The sequence below is a fragment of the Acipenser ruthenus genome, chromosome 4, assembly GCF_902713425.1.
Source record: "Acipenser ruthenus chromosome 4, fAciRut3.2 maternal haplotype, whole genome shotgun sequence".
NCBI classification, from domain to species: domain Eukaryota; kingdom Metazoa; phylum Chordata; class Actinopteri; order Acipenseriformes; family Acipenseridae; genus Acipenser; species Acipenser ruthenus.
The window spans coordinates 71,249,760-71,275,362 of record NC_081192.1 but is presented as its reverse complement, the minus strand read 5'-3'; the positions used below and the strand labels follow the sequence as shown (position 1 = coordinate 71,275,362).

At 39.6% G+C, this 25,603-nt stretch overlaps 1 protein-coding gene across 1 annotated transcript in view; it reads left to right on the top strand.

Annotated features, from left to right (window-relative positions):
• The window catches only part of LOC117400413 (calcium-transporting ATPase type 2C member 1), a 48,577-nt gene extending 28,238 nt beyond the window's left edge, over positions 1-20,339 (top strand). Inside the window, exons 18-27 of the mRNA XM_034000337.3 lie at positions 291-461; positions 858-955; positions 1,182-1,232; positions 1,544-1,710; positions 1,909-1,977; positions 2,415-2,531; positions 5,849-5,996; positions 7,594-7,689; positions 11,901-12,042; positions 17,604-20,339. Coding sequence (XP_033856228.1) covers positions 291-461; positions 858-955; positions 1,182-1,232; positions 1,544-1,710; positions 1,909-1,977; positions 2,415-2,531; positions 5,849-5,996; positions 7,594-7,689; positions 11,901-12,042; positions 17,604-17,722 — 1,178 coding nt within the window. The 3' untranslated portion in view covers positions 17,723-20,339. The remainder of the gene's footprint in view (positions 1-290; positions 462-857; positions 956-1,181; positions 1,233-1,543; positions 1,711-1,908; positions 1,978-2,414; positions 2,532-5,848; positions 5,997-7,593; positions 7,690-11,900; positions 12,043-17,603) is intronic.
• The last annotated feature ends 5,264 nt before the right edge of the window (positions 20,340-25,603 follow it).

Sequence of the window (25,603 nt, the reverse complement as noted above, 5' to 3'; positions counted from 1 at the left end):
CTCAATAAACTATGCATCCCTCGCAGAGGGAGAACTCAAACATAAAACATCAAGTGAGTTTGGTATTGCAGGGGAGATGAAGGGAGGTTTCAGTTCCGAGTGACTGTTTTCTAAGCATTATGAATGCTTATTCACCACTGCTACACTCCGTTTGTTTTCTTAATTTATTTATTTTTTTATTATTTTTGTATTCTTTTTTGGGGGGTAATGTAATTGATCTTAAACTGTAAATGACGATGATAGTGGCAGAAATGTATACAGTATATATCTTTTTTTTTTACTCTTGTCAGTACTTGCCTTTGCTTCTGGTCCGGAGATTGGCCAGCTTACCTTCCTGGGTCTGGTGGGAATTATAGATCCTCCAAGGACAGGGGTGAGAGAGGCTGTAGCTACACTGATTGCCTCAGGGGTTGCCATCAAAATGATAACTGGAGATTCCCAAGAGACTGCTGTTTCCATTGGTAATCAAGCAAAACCCTTTTTTCATTATTGAACAGATACTGAAAAAGTATATGTCAAAAACATTAGTGTTTGTCATTCATGCATAATGGCATAACATTTGAAGTATGTTTTGATTCACTCTTTCATAGTTATCAATGTTTAGGACCTGTCTAATAGTGCATGATAAAAGGTGATTTAACGTTGAAAATATACCATATTTACACAACAGCAATACAGTGTACATAGTTCATAAGGTCCTAGCAAAGTCTGGATAATCATTTTTGTTGTTGTGTAGATGAGCAGTTCTTTTGCACAGGTCTTGTAATATGTTTGATTACCATTTTTTTAATTTTTTTTAATACTATGTCATTGGCAAAAGAGAACCTGTTTTTTACACTTTTTATATTTTTCTGCAGCTAGCCGATTGGGTTTGTATTCTAAAGGATCTCAGTCAATTTCCGGAGAAGAGGTTGACCAGATGGATGTTCATCAGCTGTCACATGTAATTCCACGGGTAAGGAAAAATAGGCTTCTATATGTCATTTGTTTTATTGTTATATTTATGAAATAATTTTAGCAATCCTTTTGCAATAACATACTTGCACACAAACAAATGAAACTTTCATATGTTGAAAGTTTTTAGTTAATGTAAACTGTTATCAACTTTTTGTTTATTTATTTTTAATATTTATTATTAACTTGAATAAAATATTTTTTATTTTTTTATTTTTTTCTCCCAGACAGCTGTGTTTTACCGAGCCAGCCCGAGGCACAAATTGAAGATTGTGAAGGTAGATGTTTTCAGGAATAGGCATTCAAATTATCTGTACAAAGCTGGAAGTGTTTAATACATACTGTGCTTGTGCAAAAAAATGATGTTGCTTTTTCCAGATGCTATGATTAAACAGTTCTTTCTTGTAAATCATAAGGTTCAACGTTCACAAAGTAACACATTTTATTGTATGAGTCATCTGGGGTAGTGTTTGATTAGTCTGGATTATGCTGGGTGGAATGCACAATAGGACATCTTATCAGTTGCCCATTGAGGTGTTGTGTTTTTTTTTGTTAGGTTTTATATTTTTGTCTTCTCTATTTGTCACAGTCTTTGCAGAACATTGGTTATGTGGTGGCAATGACGGGCGATGGAGTGAATGATGCTGTAGCACTGAAAGCTGCTGACATAGGAGTGGCAATGGGGCAGACTGGCACTGATGTGTGCAAAGAAGCTGCTGATATGATTCTGGTTGACGATGATTTTCGGACAATCTTGTAAGTGTTTATCTTCATACAGGACAGCCTGTACTGCAATTCCTGTCCTTCAATTGGCACATCTTAGTTCTGTTCAAGTTTTAGATGGTAATACTAATCTTAGTTGTTCAGGAAGTAGATCACTATACAGAAAAGTATAGAAAGAAGGAATACATTAAATACTCCTTGATATAGAAATCAATAAACTCATACTTGCAGGTCTGCCATTGAAGAAGGAAAAGGAATTTACAATAACATCAAGAACTTTGTTAGATTCCAGCTCAGCACGTAAGTATTTGAAACCTTTGATATTACTGTATCTTGCTTTCAGAATTGAACTTGAAGGATCAAGTCCAGCTTTTACAGTACATGATAATGGCTGGCATGGACTTTATTGGCAGTGTCTATGACAGGCTTCATAAAATGTATGATTCTTGTTTGTCCATAATTCCAATAAGCATTATGCTGAGATAATCGTGGATACCTTTCAGTAGTAGCTGATTTTATTTGAAATACAACTTTCTTTAACTTGTGCTATTTCAAACTCCCCTTTAGTTTTATACCTAGCAAACAACAGAGCTGTAATTTTAAATATTTAAATGTCTGTTATGCTATTTATGACTTTACAAAAAGGTTGTTTCTGTGATGTGTTTAAAGTCCCTTGGCTTACTGTATTTGCATTTAACAGTATTTTTTTTACTAATTCATCACTATTTTTTTTTTAGGAGCATTGCAGCACTGACTTTAATTTCATTGGCTACTTTGATGAATTTTCCTAATCCTCTAAATGCAATGCAGATTTTATGGATTAATATTATAATGGATGGACCTCCAGCTCAAAGGTAACTAATCAGTATTCATTTTAAAGTGAAAGGTCACATCAAAAGTTCCTTCTCTTTTTGCTGTGTGTTTTCACATTTTGATTTGGATGAAGTCCATTCATCTTGTTTTAAGACTACAAGTTTCAATCTTTTTTCCTTGTTTCCTTGTTCACTTCCTGTGCTGCAGGTATTATTGGGACCTTTTTGAACCTCTCTGACATTCTGTGTCGTCGTAGTCTTGTATGCAAGGGCTGGTTGGGTCCCCAATGGCTGCAGCACAGAAAGTGAACATTGTTTATTCTGAGGCATATAATATATACAGTGTCGTGAAAAAGTATTTACCCCCTGTCTGATTTTCTGCATTTTTGCATATATTTGACACTGAATGTTATCAGATCTTCAACCAAAACCTAATATTAGATAAAAGGGACCCTGAGTGAACAGATAACACAAAAATTTGATACATATTTCATTTATTTATTAAAGAAAGTTATGCAACACCCAATGCCCCCGTGTGAAAAAGTAATCGCCCCTTAGACTCAATAACTGGTTATGCCACCTTTAGCAGCAATAACTGCAACCAAACGCTTCCTGTAGTTATTGATTAGTCTCTCACAGCGCTGTGGAGGAATTTTGGCCCACTCCTCCATGCAGAACTGCTTCAACTCGGTGACCATTTGTGGGTTTTCGAGCATGAACTGCTCGTTTCAGGTCCTGCCACATCTCAATGGGGTTTTGGTCTGGACTTTGACTGGGCCATTCAAAAACTTTAAATTTCTTGTTCTTCAACCATTCTGATGTAGACTTGCTTGTGTGTTTCGGATCATTGTCTTGCTGCATGACCCAGCTGCTCTTCAGCTTCAGCTCACAGACGGATGGCCTGACATTCTCCTGTAGAATTCTCTGATACAGAGAAGAATTCATGGTTCCTTCAGTGATGGCAAGGCGTCCAGGTCCTGATGCAGCAAAGCATCCCCAAACCATGACACTACCACCACCATGATTGACCGTTGGTATGAGGTTCTTACTGTGGAATGCAGTATTTGGTTTTCGCCAGACATAACTGGGCCCCTGTCGGCCAAAAAGTTCCACTTTTGACTCATCTGTCCATAGAACATTGTTCCAGAACTCTTGAGGATCATCCAGGTGCTTTTTGGCAAACTTGAGACGAGCATTCATGTTCTTCTTAGTGAGCAATGGTTTCCGCCTTGCTACTCTGCCATGAATCCCATTTTTGCCCAGTGTCTTTCTGATGGTGGAGTCATGAACACTAACCTTAGCAGAGGCAAGAGAGGCCTGCAGATCCCTGGATGTTGTTCTAGGGTTCTTTGTGACTTCTGGACGATTTTATGCCTTGCTCTCGGAGAAATTTTGGCAGGACGGCCACTCCTGGGAAGATTCACTACTGTCCCAAACTTTCTCCATTTGGACAATATGGCTCTGACTGTGGTTCGGTGGAGCCCCAGAGCCTTAGAAATGGCTTTGTAAACCTTTCCAGACTGATAGGCATCAACAACTTTTTTCCAGAGGTTTTCAGGAATTTCTTTTGTTTGTGGCATGATGTGCCTCTAGAACCTGTGTGCTGACAACTTCACTCTGTTGGTAAGGGCCAAAGTTAGTCAGATTTTATATCAGATTTTATATCAGGCATGGTTGTTAACCAACGTACTCAAACAGCTGACCCTAATCCCTTTTATTGGCTTGAGTTAACTAGGGGGGGCAATAACTTTTAACCTGTACATCGAGCAAAGTTGGCGACTTAGTGAGCACAATAAGTTGTGTTAGAAATGGACAGATTAATTTGTTACATGAGGTAACAGTTGCGGGGACCAGCACTGGTATTTACATTTACTGGATCCAAGGACGACCCAAGCTTCAGTTCATTAATTGTCAGGAGGGCAAACAAAAATTATTCCTGCAAAACTGATAAGGCAAGAAGGCGGCTCTGGCTTTCTCAGGCCTGTGCCTTACAAGGACAGGGCTTCATTGCTTGATGCACCTGTAACACCGGCTCATACGTTTGGACCGGCAGTGGATGAGATGCTAAAGCATTCTCACCAAGCACTGGAAACTTCCAGGGAGTTGGCACGACTCCTCTCCAAGTAGAAGCCCCCAGCTTATAAGCTAGCAAAGCAATAGCAAAACAGGCACCCTCAGCCCCAGAAGCAGGCGCAGGCTCATCTAGCCCTTGCTAGGGCTAATGCGCAGAACTGTTTTCAGGGTGTGCAGTTCAGAGGCTGCTGCTGTTACTGGCACTCTGCTCCCATGCAGCAGCCACAGGCACAAGCACCTGCGAGCCCAGTAGTCCTAGGGTTTTTCTGTCACAGGTCCAGGGCCCATTTTATCAGGCCCACCTGAATTACTGGTGATTTATGCACCACAGACACCTGGGTGCTTACCACCATCGAGGCTGGCTACTCTCTGCAGTTTCTTTTTGGCCCTTCTCCCTTTCAGGGCATGATTGTAACATCGGTCATGAACCCTATTTTAGTGTCTCAGGAGGTATCGGCCCTGCTGCAGAAACAGGCCATTGCAATTATTCACCCTCTCAATGAAAGAACAGTTTTACTCCAGGTATTTCCTGGTGCCGAAACGGGATGATGGTCTTGGACCGATCCTCGACCTCGGACATCTCAACCTGTGCTTGAGAGTATGAAGGTTCAAGATGCTGACAATGCAACAACTGGCTGATGCAGTCAGTCAGGTCAGGTGACTGGTTAACTACAGTGGACTTCAAGGATGCCGACTTTCACATCCCTGTGAAAGTAGGCATCCTTGAGGCATCCACCCGGCCACAGGAAATACTTGCGGTGCGCTTTTCAAGGGACTGCATACGTATTGCCGTTTGGCCTCTCTAGCTCCTCGCACTTTCTCAAAGTGCATGGATGCTGAATTACCTGGACGACTGGCTGTTATGTGTCGAGTCATCAGCACAGACAGTGTTGCCAACGGCTAGGCTTCACAGTAAACCAGGGTTATGATAATAACCTAAAGTTTTAAAGGTATGTGATTTTACTATGTTTGTTAGAAGACATATAGCATGTAATTTATTCAGAATTTAAAAATGTTATTGAATGCATATACTTAGGGACTGTAGTCTGTCTAGGTAGTGGTTTGGATTTAAAGCTCTTCATTTTTGATTCTCTAGCTGGTACCTAAAGAATTTGTCAGCTTGAAGTATGAGTGACATTTTGTGCCTCCTGAAGGTTTTATACCTCATTCTTGTTTACAGATAAGCTTACTGCATCATACAATTGCAAGTTTAGTTACATTGAACTTGGCAAAAAAGATAATTTATTGCTTAGTTGTGGCAAACCATCTTTCTTTTTCTTTTGTAGTTTGGGCGTTGAACCTGTTGATAATGATGTAATACGGAAACCTCCAAGAAATGTAAAAGATAGCATTCTCACCAAGAACCTGCTAGTGAAAATTTTGGTTTCATCACTTGTCATTGTATGCGGGACACTGTTTGTATTCTGGAGAGAGGTATGTCACTGGTACTGTTTTAAAATGAAATCCTACAAAAACCATTCACAAATTTGAGGCACACTATGTCTTAACCCTTTGCAGTCCATTTATTAAGTGCGCCAGGCGCCTCAGGTCCAATTTATTTTCACACGTGCAGTTAATTTTAGACGCGCTGTTTAAAAGTGTTTTTTTTCCACAGTCAAACGGGTTTAAAGGGCCCTACATATCAACAAAGCACTCACTAGGCATCTCCAGCCCCGCCCCACCCTTTCGTTCGCTATAGCTTTCACATATGCTAAGAAATAAATAATCTCCTAATCACTTGTTTTATCACCAAACGCCTCAATAATGCGATCCAAGTCATTATTTTATTACTATAACATTTGAAAAAAGCTCTGCAAATGTCTGTGATATTCTCTGAGTGCTGATGCAGTCACAGCCAGCTTGTTTCCTTATGGCCTCCGTTATCAGATGCCAGGTGCAAGTATGACTAATCATGAGATAAGCCCTTTTTTTTCGGCTTTTCTCGGCTCCTGTCGCTCCCACTCGGCCATTGAATGGTTTTCTCGACTTTTTCCGGAGAAAAAACAACTAGAAACCCGTTTTTTGCGTCTTGTTGATGATGTCGGACAGGGTCCGACATTGGACCGGATAGGAATAATTGCAATGTCGGACCAGGTCCGACATAGGATCGCAAAGGGTTAAAACTACTGGACTGTCAAATTTTGAATTTAGATTTTTTTTTGGGGGGGAAATCCTTTTGATTTTTTAATGACAAGTACTAAATTACATTTGAGATGTTAGATTTTTACGTTCTGTAGACCAGCGTTTCTCAAACTGGGGGTCCCGACCCAAAAGGGGGTCACAAGGCTATTGTAGGGGGGTCACGTGATCACAAAAAATACTGACATAACCTTAAGATTAGGGCTTCTGATTTTCGGTTTTAACCGATTTAAAAATTGCTCCATTTCTGATGGCAAAATTAAATCTTAATTCACAAAGAACGACCATCTTGAAGCTGAAACACAAGTGTTCACAAATGACAGGCGTGCTGTTGATTTGAACACTTCTGGCTCTGTGGGTCTAATTTATTTTGTAATCTGGTTATTTATTTGACATTTTAGATGTTTGGTCGAAATAAAAGTGCATTTTATATTGGCAAAAAAATATAATCTATTTCTGAAAACCGTTGCGATCCCACACCCACTTTCAGAAAGGTTCCGGCACCGTTGGCTGCAGGCATAACGATTGCATGTCCATGCTTCATTTAGCGTTCCTATTTAGTATGTACAGTAATTTCATATGATAACATACTGGGGGGTTGGGGGTTTATCGCAACCTGAAACATTTCCAAAGGGGGGCCAGGCAAAAAAAGTTTGAGAACCCCTGCTGTAGATGGTAGGTTTTGATGATGAGTCAGCCTGTCTTCGTGGTTTAGCAACTTCTGGGTAAGGTGATCTTCCCTACCAATCTCAAAGGGTGATTATGTCATTTGTAACTGGTTCATGTTTTAAATCTGTCTAAAATAAGCAGCCAAACCTGCATTCTTTTCAGCAGTTACCTTGACGTCTCTGTAATCCCTGATTTCTAAGTCCTGTGTTCATATCTTTCATAGTTGCGTGACAATGTCATAACACCCAGAGACACAACCATGACCTTCACCTGCTTTGTGTTTTTTGATATGTTTAATGCACTAAGCTCAAGATCACAGGTAAGATATACATTTTAAATTTGTTGATTTTAAAGTAAATAAATGGATTTCTGGTGCCTTTTATTAAAACTGCAAATCTTGAGGTCTAGGGACTAGAAAGTCACTACAGCTAAAAAAATGTCATTAGTAGTGGTGAGTATTCTTATGTATGTGCTGCATTCTGTCCATTTTTTATCAAGATATAATTCCTCCCAGGTCACGCCATAATACCCCCCTAGGAACCATACGATTAGTCTCGATGTGTCCTCTGTACACATTACATTATGTAGAAATATAAATCTGTCCAGAAGGCCTATACAGTAGTAAAATCAAATGAATACCTACCACACTTTTTTGTTTCAACTTTACATATAGGCTACTGTTAACACAAAATAAATCATGCTGTTGCATTGTACACATGACCGTTGAATGCTAAAATAATAAAAGATTATTTTAAATTGAAACTAAATGATTGTAGCACATTTTCTTTTTTTACCGTAGCCTACTTGGTACACAAAATAGATCATGGTGGTGCATTGACACATTATGATACTATACTTAAATATACTGCACACACTTTATACTGTGAACCAGGAGTGTATATGTCCTCTTTTAATCATTTTCTTAATTTTAGTGGGCTACTTGTATCGGTTCTTCTGTTTTCGTCTTTTGGTTTCAGTATAACAGTGTGTTTTTTGAGGTGTGTCTATTTTTGAATCATGCAATTCAGTGACCTAGCATTACACTTAATTGGTTATTAGTTATGATTGGGGGACATGCATTGGGGGTGGCACACACGAATGTACGGCATAAAGATGTCTATTAGTGACAGACTACTGTACTCCAGTGTCAAAGCCTAATATCTCACAGTCGTTTTGAGTTCATAGGTTTTTTTTTTTTTTAAGTTTCTGCTGTTTGGAGACCGCACACTTTGAGTTAATGTTTGGTACAAAGCTGCATTCTTTGATTTTCCATTATCTTTGTTGTCCAGTAAAAATAATAATAAATCCCTGCCACATTGTTTTAACCTTTGGCAATATCAGTGATACAGAGCACAAGCTTTTTGCCCCATGGGGATGCTTTGTTTTTGTTCACAAAAACTGCCATTTGTAGTTAATTAATGGTGGCCACGTGGCAATTGCCACATGCCCATCAAAATGCATGTCTATTCATGGAAATTATGGCCGCAGTGCCCTTTCCGCTACAGCAACTAGACACACCAAATTAGGAAATGCTTGGATCCAAGCAATAACATGACAAAAAAAAACTACCCTTTCAAGCACATGGATTTCTACTGCGCGTAATTATGCCATCTCAAAAAAGTAGAAGGCCTTTGCGCAATCTGCAAAAGCAATTGCTAAACTTGGTCATTTAAGGTAATTGGTTTAGAAATGTTTAAGATGCTTATTTACAAGTGATTTCTTTCAGGTTAAAAAAAAATAATAATAATTACTGTGACTAACTTGAATATGGTTCAATTGCTGTTACGCCTTATTTTAATGTCCTTTTAATCACAACTAAACCAAAACCGTAGAAAATACTTTTCTACATTTTATTAGTGTTTATAACTCTTTGTCCAAAAAATGATAGATATGTTTTTTTCAGTTCATCCATAAATGCAACACAGTGTCTCTACATTTTGTATGTTACACATGGGAATGATATTTCTGAGTTTAACTTATGTTAAACTGTGTAGAATTATATGCTATTGAAGTTTAACAAAATGGTCCCATGGTGTAGCGGTAAAAGCCAATGCCATCAGTGCAGGGAGCAACGTCCTTGCAGGCTCGAATCTAGACTGCTGGCTGCATGCCGTCCAGTGTCATTTCAATTAGCCACATTGACGGGGTGGTTTAATTTCAGGGATCTTGCCGTCTCTCACGGCCAAGCGCTGAATGTTGACAAAGTGCTGAACTGCTCTCTGTGCGGTCTTGTTGATGATAGCTGTGTTCCTCCGAACAGTTAAATTACCATTGAAAGAAATTTTACGGAGGCACTCAATGTAAAAATAATAAAAATAAAAAATAGCTGCTACGGTGGACTGGAGGCAGAGGAACTGGTTATTATAGACAGCCTATAAAACTAAAACTGTACAAAGGCAGCTGTTTGCCAAAAAACTTAATTTCTGACCCTGTGGGTACAAGTGTCACCCTCATGCGGAAAAAAAAAAAACATTTTCTGAACAAATAAATAGTTATTAATTTAAACTGCATTGTTTCTTTTATATGCCTAATAATTAGATTTATATATCAATCCTAAGCAACATCCTACACTTTGGCCTTGACTTAAGTTTAGTGGCCTTGGTGCCCACTATATATTTATTGAACTGAAGGCTATTTTGGCCTTGCCCCTTTTTGTTTTGCCAATTTAGAGCACTGGTATTGTATTTTACAAGATAGCACCAGCTTTTGCTACGTGCCTTGCTTAAATTGTATGTGTGGCAGGTAGTGGTAGCCATAATAGCATGTGTATGTTATCAATGTGCTGGCAAGAGCTAAACATTAAAAGGATAAGTTGAGGGTAACTGAGTAAAGGATATGGTGTGTATATACGCGTTGGAGGTAAAGGAAAACACACTGCTCATAGAGGGAAACTTTGTATTTACTGTCACATTGGCAAACATGGTACTGCCTCCTGTACTGTCTCTACACCCACGACTGTTGTCCGGCCCACAACAACAACCTTATCGTCAAGTTTGCTGACGACACCACAGTGGTCGGACTCATCTCAAAGGGAGATGAGGTAGCTTACAGAGAGGAGGTCCTGAACTTGGCAGCCTGGTGTTCAGAGAATAACTTGGCTCTAAACACTAAGAAAACCAAGGAGATCATTGTAGACTTCAGGAAGAATAACATCGACCTAGCTCCCCTTTTCATCAATGGTGAGTGTGTGGAGAGGGTCCACACCTTCCGGTTTCTTGGCGTCCTTATCTCCGCTGACATCTCCTGGACAGACAACATCACAGCGATTATCAAGAAGGCTCAACAGCGGCTACACTTCCTGAGGGTCCTCAGGAAGTACAACCTGGATTCCAATCTGCTGCTGACCTTCTACCGCTCGTCCGTTGAGAGCCTGTTGACATACTGTATCACAGTATGGTACGGCAGCTGCACCGTGGCAGACAGGGAGAGGCTTCAGAGAGTAATAAGAGCAGCACAGAAGATCATTGGCTGCCCTCTCCCCTCCCTGATGGATATTTACATCTCCCGCTGCCTCAGCAGAGGAAAAACCATCATTAAGGACAGCTCCCATCCTGGTTCTGATCTGTTTAACCTGTTGCCCTCAGGGAGACGTTACAGGTGCATCAGAACAAGGACTAACAGATTCAAGAACAGTTTTTTCCCAAAAGTCATAACCACTTTAAACTTACACATGCATTGACTTACAGTATAGGTATATAGCGTCTCAGAACTGTGCACTTTACAGCCCCCCTCACTTCCCCCCCTGGGCACTACTTATTTTATTTTATGTTGTTATATTTATTTATTTATTTTATTTTATTTATCTTATTTATCTTATGTACATGTTGGCACTGAAAATAGGAGTGGTTTTTAATCTCATTGTACATGTGTATAGTGACAATAAAGGCATTCAATTCAATTCAATGTGAAACTGCACTGGAAAGAGACCAATTGCTGATTGTTCAACTAAACTCTGTCTGTTTTACTTGTATTAAGGTAATTATTTAAAAAAAAAAAAAAAAAAAAGAAAATGTGGCTTAGTGTTATATAAGCAAATCAATACACTTAAAACCCAGCCTTGAAATCCTTTTGCCAAAGCATATCTGCAGGGCAGCAGTGTGGCTCTGGACTCTTGACCGGAGGGTCGTGGGTTCAATCCCCAGTGGGGGACACTGCTGTTGTACCCTTGAGCAAGGTACTTTACCTAGATTGCTCCAGTAAAAACCCAACTGTATAAATGGGTAATTGTATGTAAAAATAATGTGATATCTGTATAATGTGATATCTTCTAACAATTGCAAGTCGCCCTGGATAAGGGCGTCTGCTAAGAAATAAATATTATTATTATTGTTGTTATTATTATTAATAATAATAATAATAATAATAATAATAATAATAATAATAATAATAATAATAATAATAATAATAATAATAATAATATCTGTTGTAGAAAAAGTTGATTTGTTATTTTTGCAAACATGATGCTTATAGGTTTTGATTTTTACATAAGTTGGATATTTAAATTAATATACAATCTGTTTCCTTCTGCAGACAAGATATATATTTGAGATGGGCCTGTGCAGTAACAAAATGTTTTGTTATGCAGTACTTGGATCCCTAATGGGACAGCTGCTTGTCATTTACTTTCCACCACTGCAGAGAGTTTTCCAGACTGAGAGCCTCAGCATGTTTGGTAAGTTTTATGTACATCTAGTTTTATGTACTTTTTCATGTTTTTATTTTCCCTTTTAAGATTGAAAATTGTCATCTTCTAAGGTTAATTTTATTCAAAAACAAGTCCCTTCAAAATGAAAGTCTTGACACACAAATGCTTTTGAACTTAAAAAAAACAAAAAACTATTGTATATTCCAGTATCAGCCAGGTAAAACAGCTTGCAGGTTCGTTTTACTGGGGAGCACAGTACTCTCTCCAGGACTGATGTTGGTTTTGAGTGAAGCATGCAGATACATACGGGCATATATATTTTTGGGACAAACAGGTGTGGCTGTCTTACTTGATAAGGCTGACAAGAGGGCAATCAGACTAGGTGCGGTACTATTGAAGATATGTTAATCCCTTCGAGACAAGCAATCGCCACCTCCTCGAGACTATAACTGTGAGACTACCCTTGTACCTCTCCCAGGAACCACATTATGCCAGTCCACACAACCCCCAAAATACAGTCTGGCTCCATGACTGCAAATAAGTGTTTTTACACTTACTGTCATTGTTTTCACGTGTTTTGGTAAAATTACTTCACTCACATTTTGTGCACTCGGACGTGGTTGTTTTGTTAGTCCCTCAGTGGCCTTGTGCCCAGCGCAAAGCTGGCAGCTTTGCTGCCCCTTCTCCGGGATCGAATGTCTTAAGTCGACTACTGGTGCTCTTTTAAGCTGCTAACTTCGGTTGAAACGTAAAATAAAAAAGTTGTTTTTTGTTATAAAAAATAATTACGATAACGGTAATTGTTTGGTTACTGTTTTGTGTGAGAAATTTTTTCTCTGTTGTATCTTCTGTCGTTTTCCACAGAAATACTAACGTGGCTGCTGGCTCAGCTGCCCTGTGTTAGACCGCAGCAGCTTTCACACAGTGTCTTGTTGCGACTCAGCTTGCAGAGTTAGTGTGAGGACTGTTAGGGCTCTAGCAGTAGGCTTTCCTCGGGTTGGTCAGTCAAAAAGCTTTATAGGTGGACATCCCTATTTCGCTCCTGTGGTAACTGTAGCTCCCGTTTCCACTGGTATTTTGTACAACGAACGAGGTTACCCTGCCGATTCACTAGCAGTTGCTGGGCTCAGCTCTGCTTTGGGTCTGAGTGCTTGCAGTGTTTCGTTGCCGCTCTGGTCTCTGCTACTGTGCCATTGCGAAGGCTGTACAGTTGCACCGTACCATACCAGGGGTACCGTGCTTTCTACACCATACCATGCATTGGGTGCTAAACCGTACCTTTTATACCTGTACCGTACTGTGCTCTGTGCACAGTACTGTTTGATCCATACCTGTATACCGTGAATTGCCCACCGTACCGTACAGTGCATACTGTGCACCGTACCGTACCAGGTGTACCGTGCTCTGTGCACCGTACCATACCGTTTTCACCGTACTGTGCATTCTTGACTGTTGTATTGTACTGTGCTTTGTACACCATACCATACTGGTTGCACAGTACTGTGTGTACTGTGCACCGTACCGTGCATTGCACACCACATCTTATACCATGCACCGCATCATACCATTGACACTGTGTGTACCGTATATTGTACTATAATACAGTGTGGGTGTTAAAGCATTCTGTACAGATAGTGCTGAGGCACAGTGGAGGTATTTGAAAGTAACCAAGGCTAGACAGTACCATCCCTGATCTATCAGCTGATCTGGTGATAGTCATTGCCAATGTTGACACATTGCCGGTTGCATAGCAACATTTCTGCGTGCGTTGTTCAGCAGTTTCCCTCGGGTGCAAGTAATATATGCTATGCTGTTGTAGCAATTACAGCTGACGGTCGTTTGCATTGCAGGGCTCTATGCCTAGGGAGAGTAGGAGAACCTCACGTAGGAGACCGGCTTCACGGTCTTCCTCATCCTCTCCTTCTCCTTCCCTTTCTCCAGTTTCCCCGCCTAAGAAGAGGAGACGAAAGAGCCACCAGAGATCATAGATCGGAGAGCTCTGAGCAGCTGGAGGCGGTCTCCCAACAGGGCAACATGTTAGCGGAGCTGCTGTGTAACCGCACTGCTCCTGCTCCTGCTCCTTCTGAACCATTAGAGCAACAGGGAGTAGTACATGCAGAATGGCAGCAGTAGGATCTGCTGTCTATTGCTGCTCCCTTCTGAGGAGGGTGACTTGGATAGTGCAACACCAGTAGCGCATATATCGTTGTCAGCAGAGCTTTTGCCGCTGATTTAAGAGGGCCACTGACGTTTTAAACGTTCCATGACCTGTAGATGAAAAGCGGAAACATTCTATTTTTGAGGATGATCCCGCTCCTTGGGTGTCTCCTCCTGTACACCCGGGTTTTCTTTTTGAGGTGCATTCATCCTGGGGTCACCCGGCTGCAGCGTCTGCTGCTTCACGTTCCTTGGGGAAGTTGTACAGCCTACATGAGGCAGAGAAGCTTGGCTTGGCTGATTTTCCACCAGTAGATGCCGCTATTGCATCATTGGTGCAAGCCCCAAAGCTAGCTCTTTTGAACAAAGACGCTACCTGCCCGGCTGGCGCTGCACGGCTGGTCAATTACAACAGCATCTTGGTGGTTTACCAGAGCTGTTTACTAAAGTCTCTTTCACAGAGTCACAGACCCACACCACAGCAGCTCGAGGAACTGTGGCTGGTGAATAAAAACCTGCTCCGTTTATCAAAATTCAATGGGCAGGCAGTGGGTTGGAACCTTGCTGCGTTAATAGCTGCAAGATGTCGTCTCTAACTGTCCCAGGCATGTATAGCGGATGGAGACAAGGCACCATTGCTGGATGCTCCCATTACTCCAGGACACACTTTTGGTCCTGCGGTAGATGAGATGCTGTCGTCGGGCGCGGGAGTCTACAAAGGAACTGGGGTGTTTGCTTCCCAAGTGACCTCCCCTAGTACGTAAACCAGCTCCCAACTGGCGGCCAAGGTTCCAACAACCTCAGAGACCGACCCAGCCAGCTCCTTCTAAAGCCAGAGGAGGGTTTCACATTCGACCCGTGGCTGCGGGAAAGAGGAAACTTCAATAAGTTTCGCTGTCAAGCTCAGAGACAAAAGCCTTTTTTAGTGAGTCATCTGGAGTACTGGAGTCAATGCACATCAGACACCTGGGTGCTCAATACTGTACAGACCTGGCATTCTGTGCGGATCCGCGAGATGCATTGGTGTTGTCTCAGGAGTTGACAGCCCTGCTGCAGAAGCGGGCTATTTGCACAGTTTATCCTCTTCACTTGGAAGAAGGGTTTTACTCCAGGTACTTTCTGGTGCTCAAATGGGATGGTGGCCTCAGACCAATCCTCGACCTCAGACAGGTCAACCCATATCTGCGTCGATGGAGGTTCAGAATGTTAACTGTGCAGCAGCTGTTGCAGTCAATAAGACCAGGCGACTGGTTCACTACGGTGGACTTAAGACGCTTACTTTCACATCCCGATTAAATCTGGGCACAGGAGGTACCTCAGGTTCACTTTCCAAGGGACAGCATACAAGTTTCAGGAGTGCGTGTGGATTACAGGACCATGTTGTCCACTCTGTCGGAAGATAGAGTGCAGAAAATAGCCGCTTGTCTGAAGCTTTTTCAGTTTAACAAAGTTGGAACGGAACGGAAGGGGAGCGCAAGGAGTATGGAGACCCCCGTAGCAGGGTCTCCATATAAATATTTTGGAACTGCAGGCAGTGTTTCTAGCCTAGAATTTACAGGAGGTTCAAGGGAAACATGTGCTTGTCCGGATGGACAACACTACTGTAATAGCTTACATAAACCACCAGGGCGGCCTCAGGTCCCCCAGTCTCCATCGGGTAGCCCGCAGACTGTTGCTGTGGGCACACCATCACTGCCGCTCGCTGCGGGCAGTTCATCTTCCCGGGGTCACAAATTGGGTAGCGGACCTCCTTTCAAGGGGTTGTCCCCAGTGCCTCAGAATGGAGGTTTCACCCAGAAGTGGTGAGCCTCATTTCGCAACAGTTTGGGAAAACACAGGTGGACCTGTTTGCCTCCCAAGCATCAACCCATTGTCCCCTTTGGTTCTCAGTAACGGGAGTCGGGGACACGCTGGCAATAGATGCCTTGGCACACCAGTGGCCAAAGGCAGCTTCTGTATGCCTGTCCACCACTCAGTATGCTCCCTCTGTGCTTGGAAAAGATTAGGCAGGACCAGACCAGGGTGCTGTTAGTACCCCCTTATTGGCCCAGGAGACCTGCTCAGTCAGGCTAGCGGGGGGGAAATTGTGGCATCCCGACACATCGAGCCTGCAGCTGTGGGTCTGGCCCCTGAACGGCACCATTTGAGCTGTCTGAGGCTTTCTAATAGGGTGGTTGACACCTTACAGAATGCCAGAGCAGGAACTACCGTATTATGTGGAAAAAACTCAAAGTTGGAGGCAGTCTGAGCAGTTTTTTTTTGTTTTTTTTTATCTGTTATGGGGCTAAGTCCCATGGGAAAGCTTTGTCTAAACAGAGGCTATCAAGATGGATCACAGATACGGTTAAGACCTGCATATGAACGAACCCCCTCCAGAGAAGTTCACTGCCCATTCTACCAGGGGCATGGCAATTTCGTGGGCTTTGTTCCAGGGCACATGTGTCAGGGACATTTGCATTGCAGCAGTGTGGGTTACTCCCCAAACTTTTATGCGGGTCTCTTGGCTGAATGTCGTGGATCCACAAAACCCTGGGTTTGGAACAAGAGTGTTAAGGGCAGCCTCGAGCTTGACCCTTACAGCATAAACATAGAGGCGAGTTCTCCCTCAGTTTTGTAACCCTATTTGTATTGGGTTCCTCATGGTATACTTGTATTGGGTTCCTCAACGCGCAAGGTTGCCTTGGCCAAGCCTTGTAACATTCCAGTTGGTCTGCAATAATCCTTGAGACAGATTTGGTATGTCTACCTATGAGGTAATGGTTACATTTTGTACTTGATAGGGAACCCTAGTTCCCTGAAATAGAAATGTAACCATTAACCTTCAAGGTCGCTGTGCCTGTATTGCAGCAGTCTTGAAGGAAAAACAATGACAATATTTGTGTCAGTGGTTGTTTATGCCCTTGAGGGCAGGAACGACTACGTCACAAGCACTACGTGCAGCTTTGATATATCTATTCAGGTTAGACGGTATTAAAGGATTAATACCCATGAAGTAATGGTTGCATTTCTATTTCAGGGAACCAGGGTTATGATAATAACCTAACGTTCTAAACCATTCCTGGCTAGCAAATGACCCTTTGAACACAGCCCTCATAATAATATGTGAAAAAGCACGTCTGTTAAAGGGTGTAGGGAATTGCTGCAGCGAGGGACATTCTGAATTGGTTTGTAATGCATACATGCATACGTTTTTGTCTCAATGTGCCTTGTGTTTTAGTAGCTTTTCATATAATGTTGTATTCGGATTCTTTCATCAATAAGGTTATGGTTATATGAACTATAGCCATTGCCACCGAAGTAGTTCTTAAAGGACACCACTAAGTAGATAAATCCTACAGGATCAAACTGAGTACCCTGCCTTGGTCCCCCCCAGCTCGAATATATTAAACATTTTGTTGTTTCATCAAGTAACTCTTTTCTTCTTATTTCAGATTTACTTTTTCTGATTGGACTAACCTCTTCAGTATGCATTGTCTCTGAGACTATAAAGATGATAGAAAGAATGAGTGATCGAAAACCGAAGCATGAAACCTCATTTCACGAAGTATGATGCATATTGCGTCACGAGTAAAGCAATATGCGCCATCTGAAGAAAAAAAATATGAAGAACTGAAGAAAACCCAGTGAAATTGACAGCAAGCTTGCTTACCATTAGGAATTATATTTGTGATTTTGTTGGGGTTTTTATTTTTATTTTAATAATTTCCTAACCATAAATCTACAGGGAAGGCACTAGCACTAAATACAGTTGTAGTCAAAAGTTTACTTTCCCCAATGGAAATTTTATAATTTTCTAGAAACTTCTCAAACGTTTTAGGAAAAATCTTTTGGAGCAAAAGTTTTGCTTTTGTGGATGAGGAAATAGTTATAAGAAATAGATGTCTACAATTATTTATTTCAGCAATTTTTTTGCAAAACTCCAAAAATGCTAGTTCAAAAGTATTGATACCCCTTGATGCTATGATAGTATTGTCTACAAGGTGCTAGAATTTTCAATATGATAATGCAGAACCTAATTCTAGAAAAGTCTAGAAAATGCTGGACATTGTAGGTGAACATTCTTAGAGAGTATAAAAGGTTTAGGCATAGGATGATTGCTGTCATTACCAATAAGTCAATATGGGAAAAAGTAAAGAGCTATCTGAAGACCTTAGGCAGAACATTATTTATTGTCATAAAGCTGGAGAAGGATACAAGAAGATTTCCAAGCATTTGATTATCCCAATTTCAACTATTGTTTCTATTATCAAGAACTACAAGACTTATGGTACTGTCACAACGCTCCCTTGGTCTGGAAGAAAGAAGGTTATTTTACCAAGAAGAAGTAGAAGAATTGTGAGGAAGGTTAATAACAATCTGAGATTGACTGCTAAAGCTATTCAAAGTGAATTGGCTGCAAGTGGGACTGGGGCTTCCATTTCAACCATAGGTTAAGTATTGCATGGCGAAGGCCTGGTGAAGGAAAAAGCCATGATTAGCAAAACTTTTGCTACAAAAGATTTTTCCTAAAAATCTTTGTTTTTGAGAAATTTCTAGAAATTATACATTTCCATTTTGACTACAACTTTTGACTACAACTGTATGAGGCAACATATTTTTTCCTTCAAGATTTGGTTTGCTGATTTCGGTTTAAGACTGTATCCTCTTTCTGAGGTGTCATCTTTTTTCAATTGTTTTTTTTTAACCTTAACATTTTGGTGGTAGATTTTAAAGGAACAGTATGGTTGTGACTTGTAGGCATTCCATTTGCTCCTATTTGAGTAATGTATATATATATATATATATACCGACCATCAAAAGAAACTTATCACTATTATAACACATATATTTTCGAAAATAAAATGAGGTATATAAATGATGGACATTGACAAAATGTTTTTGGTTTCTTTTTAATTACTCGATCATTCATCCTTGACCATGACACGCTTGAGTGACTATGACTGAACCATATGCACTTAATCACCTAATTAGTGAGGCAGTTGATTAGACACTGGATATGGAGTGATTTCAGCTGTTGAATTGCAAGCTTGAATAAAAGCAATAAAGAAAATCACAGAAAAAAAACAATATGTCACGTCTGTCAAGAGAGTAGCACCTTTGTGCAATCGGCATGTTGGAGGCTGGACCAGGACAGCGTACTGTGGCTCGCCGTCTTGGGTGCTCACAGCCAGCAATTTCAAACCTGGCGAGACGGTATAACCAGACACACTCTGTCAATAACAGGCCACGAACTGGGAGACCAAGAGTCACAACACCTGCCCAAGATCGACAAATCATTTTGCAGCATCTTCATGATGTCAATTGTTAATCAGCACAATAAAAAGTCACTGCACCTGCTCTAAAACAGAGTTTGTCATTTTTCGATCACATCTAGTGAATTTTATCCAAATATAAGTGATAAGTTTCTTTTAATGCTCAGTATATATAATATTGTAGCCACAATATTTAATTTATTTGACTATTTTGTATACAAATTTGAGGCGGTGACCATTGCTGAATCATGTATTTTTTGTGATTTTAAGCCTTTTTTGAAAATATGAACATTGTATGTTTGTGTGTTATATATTGAGTAAGTATGACTGTATGATTTGGTGTTAAATGAATGTATTCCATGCTGCTTGGCCACATGCTGAATGTGTACATATACTAGGATCAGTTAATTAGTATATTAATTTATTGCAAATGAAATACTACCCCTGCTCGTACGGAAAGCTCTTAATCGGTTTGGGGGTGATATTTTCACTAAGTATCTGTTCCCAGTAAAAAAAAAAAAAAAAAAGTGTTATGTATTGTTCAAGCATGAGCCAGCCTGAAGCCCCCTCTTCCCCCTTCCCCCTCTTTCTCACCAGATGGTCGAGATTTAATTTTAGTACAAATAAGAAGTAAAAATAAATCTGAAAGTATTTAAATTAAAGTATTTCATTTCAAGTTAGCATTGATATCACCCTCATTGACAGGTCAAACAAGTACAGCTCTCACTTGGGCCTTTTTTTGCTTTTAAAAGACAAAAACAATGACTTTCAAAGTGCTGATTTGTGTTTTTATTTATTTATTTATTTATTTATTTATTTATTTATTTTATTTTATTTTTTTGGTGCACAGCTGATACCATTACTCTGACAACACTGTTTAAAAATAATATGTATATTAAATTTTGTATAAACCTTTTCACCAAGTCTTAATTTATTGCAGTGAACTGTACATTCATAACTAGAGGAAGTTGAGTCAGGTGGGGAGTGTAATAAAAACTCCTGTCACACTATCTACTGTTAGACTAACATTTTTGGCAGGCCTGTGGTACTAAGACATCTAATCCAGATTGTAGAATGCTGTTATTCATACTCAACACATCTGGACAATTACATCACTGCATTTTACTATATTTTTTATAGATTAAGAGAAATATGCAGTCAACAATAATAGTGTTCTTGTGGTTGGAGATGCAATATAGATATATTTATTGTAGAGATCCCATGTTTTTACAGCTATTCAGAAAATTGGTCTCCTAAGGCCACAAACCTTTTTATATGTGTGTGTGTATATATATATATATATATATATATATATATATATATATATATATATATATATATATATATATATATATATATATATACACATACATATACATATACATATACATACAGTGCCTTGCAAAAGTATTCAGCCCCCTGACCAATTCTCTCATATTACTGAATTACAAATGGTACATATTTTATTTTAAAACACTGAAACTCAAAATCAATTATTGTAAGGTGACATTGGTTTTATGTTGGGAAATATTTGTAAGAAAAATAAAAAACTCAAATATCTTGCTTGCATAAGTATTCAACCCCTGTGCTGTGGAAGCTCCCAGTTTACACCGATGAAAGAAATTGCCCTAACGAGGACACAATTACCTTACCATTGGCCTCCACCTGTGAACCATTAAAGTTGCTGTCACTTTTTCTGGATACAAACCCCACTGTTGAAGGATCATTGGTCAGGCTGTGAATCTGAAGGAAAATGAAGACCAAAGAGCATTCTACAGAAGTTAGAGATAAAGTAATACAAATTCATAGATTAGGGAAAGGGTACAAAATAATATCCAAGTGTTTGGATATCCCAGTGAGCACAGTTGGATCAATAATCAGGAAGTGGAAGCTGCATCACACCACCCAGGCACTGCCAAGGAAAGGCCGTCCCTCAAAACTCAGCGCTCAAACAAGGAGACTTGTGAGAGAAGCCACAGAGAGGCCAACAATCACTTTGAAGGAGCTAGAGTTCAGTGGCTGGGAGTGGAGTAATGGTGCACCAGTCAACCATATCACAAGCTCTGCATAACACTGGCCTGTATGGGAGGGTGGCAAGAAAGAAGCCGTTACTCAAAAAGTACCATCTGAAAGCACGTCTGGAGTTTGCCAGAAAGCATGAGAGTGACCCAGCTGCGATGTGGGAAAAGGTTTTGTGGTCAGATGAGACCAACATAGAGCTTCTTGGCTAAAACTCAAAGCGCTATGTGTGGCGCAAACCTAACACTGCCCATGCCTCAAGACACACCATCCCTACAGTGAAGTTACCATTTGTAATTCAGTAATATGAGAGAATTGGTCAGGGGTCTGAATACTTTTGCAAGGCACTGTATATATATATATATATATATATATATATATATATATATAGGCACAATTTAATGTATGCTTTAAAAATAACAAAATACCTAAATGACCTAATTATTGGATAATTAAACATAGATGGGTTGTTTTATTATTACTATTGGCTTATTTACATTTTCCTAAAGACAGAAATTATGCTTGGAAATTAGACTGATAAAACTTCCTCTCTGCCTGGTCTGAGGCATATGACAATTATGATTCCGGTAAGGGTCAATTAACCACACCATACAGCTTTATGAATCATATAAATATGTTAAATTAGAAAGTTGGTCTCCAGGAGCACATTATTTTAACATTGTGATGTTTTTTGACGGTAAATGACGTTTATGAATCACCTGATGAAATACTGTCATGTTAAACACTATTTCTGGCACGATAAAGGAGACTAAGTTTTATGCATATAACTAAAGCCTTACATTTTCACTGCAGTGTTCATTTAACTGCTGTACAAATACTTGGTATTATTTAGTCCTCTGTTAGTCTTGCTTTAATAATATTATAGGCCAAGAAGTTGCTACTCTCGATGTAGTTTGCTATAATACTGCACTCACTGAGTCTCCTCTCACTTGTACTTGGCGGTTTTATTTTTTTGTTTCTGTAAATCTTCCTTTCTCAGTCTCTTGTGCTCTCTCTTTACAAGTCAAAAGACACTCCCTAAAAATTTAAAAGAAAAAAAAATCCAAAGAAGCTGTACTGCACTAATGAAAATAAAGAAACAATAATATTATATTCCTTATTGACCACCTTGCTATAGCAATATAAAGCATCTCCAAACACAGAATATTGTATTTACTATATAGATTTACTTTCCAAAAATGTGGTTAACAGATAGATAGGTAAATTGATAGGTTAGGTTGAAGGGGACCAAGACGGCGCAGAGAAATTCTGAAGATCAAGAATCCAGTCGCTTATTCACCAGTCACAAACACGCATTGCAAGCAAGTGATTGTATATAGTTGTAGTCAGAAGTTTACATACCCCAATGGATATTTATCGAAAACAAAGAATTTTAGGATAAATCTTTTGTGGCAAAGATTTTACTGTTGTGGATGAGGGAAAAAAAAGTTACAATTATTTATTTCAGCAATTTTTTTGCAAAACTCAAAAAATGCTAATTCAAACATATTCATACCCGGACAAGGGAAATGACGATATTTGTCATACTGACTTATTGGTAATGGCAGCACTCCCTCTCGCACCCTCTGCTTCTCTGCAACTAGCAGATTAGATTTCAGAGCCCACTCCTTCTCCACCTTTCCTCAGTGGTGGAACAACCTACGATGGATATCAGGACTGCTGTCCCTGACCACCTTCTGGCACCTCCTCAAGACACACCTCTTCAGACAGCATCTGTAAACCTCACGACTCTCAACTATACTGGACTATATGGCACCCAATTGTATCAGCACTTGCATCATCTTGTACTTGCACTTAACTGCTCCACACTTACTACTTGCTCTTAATGGAATTTACTGTTATAAGCAAATAATTTTACTTTAAGTTTAACTGCTCTTAGTCGAAATCGCTCCCAAATGTAATTATTTACTGTATATTGTCATTTGATTTTGGTCTTCTTTACTATTGACTTTATTGTATTTTATAACTACTTTTATCTGTAATGTGATATTTTGTAAAAACTGTAAATCGCCCTAGATAAAGGCGTCTGCTAATAAATAAATAATGATAATCTGGCAACAGAAAAATATGAAATACCAGTATATTTATTTTGATTTTATTTTCCCAATTAGCTTTTGAGAAATATGTTATATAAATGGTTTTCTTTATGGAGAAATAAATACTAACCTGGTCTGAGTATTGCAATACATATCAATTAGGAAAACCATTGGATAATTGAATCCCTAGTTATTAATATAAATGTTACTGAATTTAATACTTTGTTCATATCTTTATTATGCTTGTATAAAAACGTAATTTTAGGTGTCTGCATTGTTCAGTATAGCAGTCTCTTATTAAACAAGAATGTACTCATTTGCAAGACGGTTGCAGCATCTGACACAAAACAAAAGAAAAATGGTTACACAGTATTTTTTTAAGATAATAAACATGTTCACATGCATCAATGCTATTATACTTAATAAAAAGACACAATTTATAAAACCACACTCTGTTAACATAAGATCTCAAACCAATAGTTACATTTAATTTCAAACAATGGACCAGATTTATCAGTCTTTACCTTTTGCAGCATTTTTTCGTGAAAGGTAAAGAAGCATACAACTCTTGTGATATCTATGTATGTATATATATTTCCTTAGCAGAGTTTGCAAATTCCGTTCTCTCCTGCTTGGTAAAGAAATATCACATAGTGCTTTGCTTGGATGCCATATTAATATTTACGTTCATTTATCAGTTTGGATTTGGAGGACTGCCCCTTTTAAGTTTTGTTTTGGACTATTGTGTTTGCCATAGAGAGACCGGTGAACTGACACCAAAGCTCTTCTATACTAAGGTTAGAACAAACCAGATGTGACAAAAAGAGATACACAGGAAAAGCGAGAGTAAGAGAAGGAGCAGTATGATATAGTCCTTGCCAATATTTTGTTTTGTGTAAACTACGCTATGTTCCAATTGAGAAAATAAACACAGCCTCCATTATTGGAACCCTTGCATTGCCCTGAATCAATACAAGTACAACATTACATTAACAACAACAGTAACAACAACAGCAGCAGAATATGGCTAATAGATGTCGCAAAGAATCCTGCAGCATGAAACGCATTTAACATAACATTATTATTATTATTATTACGATGTTTCCAGTACTGAAAATGGTTACATAAGTCTACAGATCTGAAAGGGCTACATGTATGTGTACCATGCACATTAATATATGTGACCTTTTTTTTGTTTTAATCATTACCCGAAACGACCCGTGTATTTTTCACGGCGGGTACCTGGTTCCGGATTTTCTATCCGTGCTGACCATCCATCAACAATCCAAAGCACCTTTGACCATTGTTCCGTAGTCCAATTTCTGTGTTCTTGTGCATATTTGAGCCTTTTAGTATTATTCCCCTTTCTTAACAAAGGAATTCTTACTGCAACACATCCTTTAAGTCCTGATTTCAAGAGTGACCTTCGTACTGTTGATGTGATGGACAATGACACCTGTGCCTTCTGCCAGTTCTGTTGTTAATTCAACACTTGTCTTTTTTCTGTTCCTTAAGAATATTATCTTCAAGTATTGCCCATCATTGTTAGACAGCTTTTTGGGTCTTCCAGTCCTAGGTTTGTCAATTACAGATGATGTTTCTCTGTACTTATTGATTATGCTTCAGACACCACACCTTGAAAATCAAGTGATGCAAGTCAAGGTTAATAGTAGAAAACACTAGTGGAGGCTTTGAGTAAATTGTTGATACTCACAATGCTTCAGAGTAGAAAAATGCAACATGTCTTAGACTTTTGCACGGCAGTGTATATATAATGGCTTACTTTATGGGGCTCACGCACTGCATCACCCTCCCCTGCCATGGTGTAGCGTTGTGTAGATGCCCGCAAAAACATATGTTAGGTTGCAGGCTCCTTTCAGTGTGAATGAGAAGCGGACGTACTGTAAAAAAACTCAAGTAATATACACTTAATTATTACAGCATGATAGACTCTTCTGGCACTTGGAGTTACACACGACTGCTGAAGCCTTACAATGCGCAAAAGCTCCAAAAACGAAAAGGCTGCCCAGGGCCGGCCTAGATTTAAGCCACCATTTCGATGTGGCCCAGGGCCTGGAATCTAGGACCAGGGCCAGCCTTTAG